General features: G+C 38.9%; 1 protein-coding gene across 2 annotated transcripts; it reads right to left on the reverse strand.

Moving 5' to 3' along the window:
* Positions 1–799: 799 nt before the first annotated feature.
* On the reverse strand, positions 800–5292 carry LOC122030137. Of its 2 annotated transcripts, none has more exons than XM_042589299.1 (7): positions 4690–5292; positions 4531–4611; positions 4275–4454; positions 3106–3276; positions 2291–2500; positions 2051–2139; positions 800–1697 (listed from the first exon to the last, which is right to left on the reverse strand). In XM_042589299.1, the coding sequence occupies exons 1-7, from the start codon at positions 4766–4768 to the stop codon at positions 999–1001; spliced, it is 1509 nt and encodes a 502-aa protein (XP_042445233.1). In that variant the 5' UTR covers positions 4769–5292; the 3' UTR covers positions 800–998. The 2 variants fall into 2 exon arrangements, with proteins under 2 accessions (XP_042445233.1, XP_042445234.1); XM_042589300.1 differs by having other exon boundaries at positions 800–1685; positions 4690–5288.
* Positions 5293–6497: the final 1205 nt, after the last annotated feature.

Below are 6497 nucleotides of genomic sequence, written 5' to 3' on the forward strand. Positions count from 1 at the left end.
AACCATTTTTCCTAATGTATGAAATGAATGTTCTTGTATAGTCTTTGTGACTTGATTCTTCTATAGTCTTTGTGACTTAATGACTTTTGTGGATTGACTTGGACGAGTAGGAAATGTTAAACGTGTGCTTGGGCATGTGTAGTTACTACACACGTTGCTAAGTGAGTGGCACACATAGCCGAGAGAGTGGCAAGTGATATCCATTATTCTCCTTATAAAGCGCCCAAGCAAATCAAAGGGAGAGGTTTGTTATTCACAGAGAGGAGGGATTTGATTTTGGAATTACCGAGAAGCATTCTCCATCTGGTATTTCTCTGCTCAATTCTCCAAGATGTTCTCCAGAGCAAGGTGGATTTAATGTTTCCTATAATATTTCCGTTCTATTTTCAACAAGGTCCTCTAGTAATAGATCAGGGATTTAGAGTTCAAGACTCAACTGCGTTGTATCATTGAGAATTTTTCTTCTTAATGAATAATGAACCTTAGAATGCTGACTGTTATGATAGACCTCCATTGCACTTCCCCGATTTACCCTGATGATGGTGAAAAATTTCTGTAGGACCAAATCAGTCGTCCCAGATTCGATATTACCTGACCTGGTTAATTATAATTTAAACCTTTATCGGGAGAGCACGTGTAGAAATTAGAATTACATCTTGAAGTTTGTACTAACACACTTTATCAGCCACAAAGTCAGTGAGTCCAAACTCTTGGGGAACACATTTATACCAGCTAATGGATTTTCTTAGATCTTCTTGGACAAAGCAAGATCAAGGTAGACAGAGATCGACAACAGATAAAATCGAGCCAAATTTACAAACCCATATTGGTTAAGGACTTAGATTACTCTTACAAGCAGAATATAATGCAAATATTTGCCAAGTTTCTAGATCTCTTGGTGCTTCCCTCATTCTATGGACATGTAAGAGAGGAAAGAGACCACATATAAGCTGGCTGAATCTTGTTCAACGAAATGAAGGCAGAAATTTAGTGACTACTTAATAGTTGCCATACCACATGTAGCCATTTCGGTATCGCATACCAAATTGCTCATAGATTGGATCCCCATAATTCACAGCCTTGATCTCCACCGACCGGCATTTGCTATCCAATTCTTGAACTGCTCCAAAAACAATCTCATTAGTTGTTTCACAACTCTGCTCATAGTAAGTCTGAGGCCTGGATGAGTACTGCTGGTGTTGCTGAAGTTGTTGCTGCTTATGAACTTGCTGTACCTGCTGCCGTGGCTCTGTGTTCCACCCGTTAGTACGAGTTCGAGGGTGGCCGATGTGGTGGATCTTTTCTGGTTCTTTCGACATGAATGCATATGTCTTTCGTGGAGTTGGAGCTCTTGCCTCCACTGGCGGTGGTATCTCATCATCTGGAATGACAAAACTCTCAGGCATTGACCAAGTGTTTACCCTCTGTTGCTGCTGCAGATACTGTGTGGGTTTGGGTTTCTTTCGGAAGATTGGGAACATTGAAACAAAGATTTCAACCGAGGACAACCATGTTCGAGATATTAACTTCCACGAGGAGGTGAAGAGGCCTTCGTCATGTGCATTTTCTGCATCCTCTCCAGTGGGCATGAGTGGCGGCCTTACGGATGCCATTTGTCTCTGGTAAGGAGGTACGATCGTCTTGAGGGGTGTTTGGTGTTCATGTATAAAATTTGTTCGATGTTCCTGTACAAGATCCTATTTACATTCAGTAAAGTTAATCATATTAAGCTATGATGCAAATTTGTTCTAAGTTCTTATCATTTACTAAATGAATAAATCAGCTGAAAGGATCATAAAACCCATTTCAACAGGGAGGGTGGTTCAGAGAAGAAATTTGTCAGTCCATGATCAATCATCTAAATGTGTTTCAGCATCGAAAATCACCAAAGGAGACTACTCGAATGGCTGAGAAGTTATGGATCGAGCCATGAAGTTATCGATACTCCAGAATAATACAACCATGACAGAAGGAAAACTATATGGAGAATATTTGCATGAATGCGGTAGAAGTAAATGGATTGTTGAAGTATCAAGTACAAATTACTCACCTCTTTTGATGAGATCATCAGTCCCACACGACGTTGAAGTAATGCTAGCATGTAGCCAAAGAAACCGGCAGCAAGCAACACTGCGATACCTATATAATTGCAGTAAAAACAATGAGCTTACATGAGTTGTCAGAAAGTAACTGTTTGTTCATGTAGTTTCTTTAAGCTTTATATTGTTCAGTACAACAGAAACTATAAGAACATCCATCGAATTCTAGCTAGTAGGTCGTCACAATGTACCAAGAGGAAACCCAGTTTCGTATTGGTATGCACAGTCGTCGACATTAAGCTGGATTTCCCTGATTGCTTGGTGTCCCCTGTCTACCACCAGAAGCGAGCAACTACTTGCAAGGTAAACGACTTCAAAATCAGTAGAAAACTTTGCATCTTCACTTGCCCCGTCTGAATGTGCTCCTCTACTCCACTTTCCTCCAGCAATTGTCGTAACCCCTGTAGAAGTTCAAAAATTCATCATAGTCATGGAAGCTCCATGAAACATACCGCCAACAAGAATCCAAAATTGCGGTTGTTTCTGTGAATAGATCAAGGTGAAATATCACTCCTATTCTAAATAAATGAATCTTTAACTTAAGATAGATAAAGTTGTTGCTATGTTGCCTAGTAGTCACAGGTTCGAGTCATAGAAATAACATTTTGTAATGCAGGATAAGGCTGTATATAATAGACCCTTCCTCGAGACCCCGCAATGGCAGCAGTTTTGTGCACCAAGCTGCTTTCTTTTTTTTTTTTTAACTTAAGCTAGATAGATTTGAGAACTCTTAATGGATGCATTATGCTATTATCCATAATGCATCAAAACAATTTCTTGTTTAGCCAACAATCCATCACTCTTTATCAAGCACATGTATAACCTAGAACTTACATGTATCAGAGATGAACTCTATGACTCCCCCTCAATGAGAAAGTTATTTCTCATTAATAGAAAATTTCTCTTTAGGTTTTCATTCTTTTCCTTGGTTCATTGAGCTGTGAAGATATTAAGTAGAACTTATATGTACCAAAGCTGTTTCATATTTGTTTGTCTTTTCACTTACCAGTGTCACTAATTTTCCTGATTGCCATGTTCATCGTATCTGCAACGTATATATTTCCTCTTTCATCAACCGTAATGCCCTTTGGATGGTTCAGCCTTGCTTCCCGAGGCCTTCCGTCAACGTAACCAACATACCCTTCTGGAGAACCAGCGACAAGCTTAGGTCTGCTATCTGCATTTGAAAACAATGTTTGAATATTTTTGAAAAAATAATAGATGAGATTGATAAAGATAATCTTCATATACACAAGCAAACCAAATCAACATGAGGATATTTTTCTTTTACACAAATAGAACAATATCCCAAGAGTTAACTACGATCATCTGTGTATCGAGAACATTAAATGGCAATGACATGTAAACGGTTAAAGTATTGCATAAAACCAGCTTATTCTATGCAAAACTACTAAGATAACCACAAGTTAGAAGGGTAAAATTCAATTCATTTACCAATAGAGATTAAGAAGTAAAGTGAACTTCTATCATTAGCAAACTGTGTTTGTCTCACCTATTTAAGATCGCCACATGAATCTTATCCCTTCATCGAACTCAATGAAAATTACATTAGTAGAAATATTCATCTCTATAGAAGCCATTAGTCGCCTTTCAACATGTACTTACCATCCAACTTTTTTTCAATACAATTAGTTAGTTTATCTAGTACATCTGTAAAAAAAATAAAACTTAAAACTAATCCTTCACGTAAAGTGAACTGAATGTCTACTTGAAGCATTAAGAAATCCTTATGGGCCTCAATTTGCTAGAGTAAATAGCTAGAAAAACATAAACATGCTCTTTAATTCTTGGCTATTGAAAAGAAAAAGGAAAAGTACATATTAATCGAATATATTAAGAGGAGTCGGGTGCATGAAATTCATGCCAATACAGGGTCTGAAGAAAGGTCAGACCACATTCAGTCAATTGTATTCAGTCTTACCTTGCATTTTTGCAAAAGGTTGTTTCCGCGACTCATATGGCAGCAACTTTACTGTTGCCTCCCCTTCATATTAACCAAATCTATTGCTAAAATAAAACTGTGGCCTCTATAAATGTGGTATGTCTGCTTTGTTCAATCAATATCTCAAGATATATGCATGCAAATGATGGAGTATAGTTTCAAAAAGCCTATTTCGATTATGGCACATAACATTGTGAAGACAAAATGCTCACATCTAGACAAGGGCAGAGAGATCCGATATACATTGCTGTTGACGGAATCAAGAAGCAGCAACTCTCCACTCTGTGTCACCTCTACTGAGTATGGTTCAATCCCCAGCTTACTTCCGTCAAACACCGTATCCACGGTGTAACCGCTCTCGAACTTCATCGAAGGTCGGTGGCTAGGGATTGCTGCAATCAGGTACACAAATCAAGTTATAAATGTACAAAAGGAAACAAAAAAACAGCGATCTTGAACACGTTTCACCTGTCTTTGTGGTAGATTTCAGTGACCATAACCTCTTCAAGATAGAAGAGGCCGCATTGGACACAGCCGCAGTGACAATTTCTAACAAAACAACCAGAATTTAGCTGCATTATAGAAGATAACCAAAATAAAGAACAAAAAAAGTAGAAGAGAACTCACTTGAAGGTGTAGCAGCTGAAACAGAGCTGCTACCACTCAGTAATACCAGTAGGAGCGTGAGCACTGCTAAAGCTCTCATCTTGCTCCACAAGAAGCCACAGATTCTCAAAGAGGAGGAGAAACCAGAAAGTTAGAACCCTAAAGGGAAGGAACCCATGTGAAGGCAGTTCTTGATTGACACCCCTTACGAGCTGAGGAGGAGCAAGGAGGAGCACATCAACGCCTTTACTTTTTTGCTTCCTTCTCTTCACTCTTGTGAGGCAAAAAAGCAAAGAGCAGAGAAGAAAGAGACAAGTGAGGAGGGAGGAGTGGGGGCTGAGGCCTGAGTGAGTGAGTGAGTGAAGAAAATGGTGTATGAAAAGAGTGATAAGCACAACAAAAAATAAAAATAAAATAAAACAAGGCTGTCACTTGGCTCAGCAGCTGTCCAGCATGTAGCAAGGCCTTTAAGCCACAACCAAATTGCCAAGCTCAGAATCTTTGATCGCCATTGTCAGCAGCAAGAAACAAATTGTCTGTGTTCACTCCACTAAACAACTAGTCGAAAAGATCAACACTACCAATTCCCCTTAAAAACCAAGAGAACAACCTGGTTTTAGATTGACTGAAAAAGCTTAAATCAATGGCTCACTAAATAGTTTACAAGTTTCAAGGTGGTAGTGTGTGATGTCGTGGGGCTCACTTTTTACTTTCTTTTTCCATGGCCTCTGCTGCGGATATATTCCTTTCTCCACCTCCCTTTGCCACTTTATCACCTTTCTATAATGGCATGTGATTCCTGTTCTTACGAGGGCAATGCTTAAGGAGAGGATCTTACAATTCACTGTCAACTTTGCATTTTCCAAATGCCTTGAGCTTTTTTTTTTTACCGCTTTATGCCGCAAGCTATACTGAACAGTGTGTTATCCTGGGTGACGATGTGGATAGACCTTGCCTTGATGATCAGAGATGTTGGAAGATTTTTTTTTTAATGTATATTCTGAGGAGGAAGGCCAAGAACAGTCCAGAAGGCAAGTTTCTCGTGAATGCCACTGCGGAGTGGAGTTATTGCATGACTGCATGAAGAAGTTACTGCATTTGGCACTATGCTTGGGGTATTGAGACACTTTGTGTTCATGAGCAGGAATTTTGTTTGGAACCATGTAGGACCATGGTCCAACTTCTCCTTGGAGTTCCAAGGATAATTTTTCAACAGAAAAGAGGGAAATTGTTGACAATGATGACTGAAGTTCGATAGTTAGGTGAAAGATAACTTGATATTGAAGCTTATCATGATGAGGAGGAAAATGGCTACAAAACCTGGGAAGCAACCTGCAAGAGTGTTTGCTAAAAGCAGTACAACTATTCATAAATATGCTCGTTGTGATTGAATTGAGGGTCCAAGAGATTCAGAGGAGCAGTTTTGTGTTTGCTTAGTACCTTTTGAATCTCTGATTGTGCCAGGTCTATCTAGAGATTAGCTGAAAAGAGATGCTTTGACCTACAGATAGCAGTGTGGCAATGATCAGATTATGGAGGACTCCATGTAGGCATTGATGATGGAACTTCTATTGGCTAAAAATTTAGCAAGAATTACAAGGCTTGAATCATCATTGGGATGATCACACACTTTAGAGTTCAACTTGTGTGACCATATTTAGATTCTGAAGACTTTAATGAACCCACTTCTATAGTGTTGCTCCAACAAGAACATTTGTTTGCACTTACATTTAGAAGATGATAGGAAAGGTTTAAGCAAGATGAGTTAGCATATGATGCAAGAGGCGATCCAAATTGAGTTTTTTTAAGTAGTTATTTATTAATTAAAT

This window comes from Zingiber officinale, chromosome 10B, assembly GCF_018446385.1.
Source record: "Zingiber officinale cultivar Zhangliang chromosome 10B, Zo_v1.1, whole genome shotgun sequence".
NCBI classification, from domain to species: domain Eukaryota; kingdom Viridiplantae; phylum Streptophyta; class Magnoliopsida; order Zingiberales; family Zingiberaceae; genus Zingiber; species Zingiber officinale.

Bases quoted from the DNA above. Each gene is read 5' to 3' on its own strand.
- LOC122030137 (XM_042589299.1), bottom strand. From the start codon at position 4,768: ATGAGAGCTTTAGCAGTGCTCACGCTCCTACTGGTATTACTGAGTGGT. The intron at 4,455-4,530 runs GTGAAACGTGTT...ACCTGATTGCAG, and splicing joins GAAATCTACCACAAAGACAG to CAATCCCTAGCCACCGACCT. The intron at 3,277-4,274 runs GTGAGCATTTTG...TTTCAAATGCAG, and splicing joins CTCTCTGCCCTTGTCTAGAT to ATAGCAGACCTAAGCTTGTC.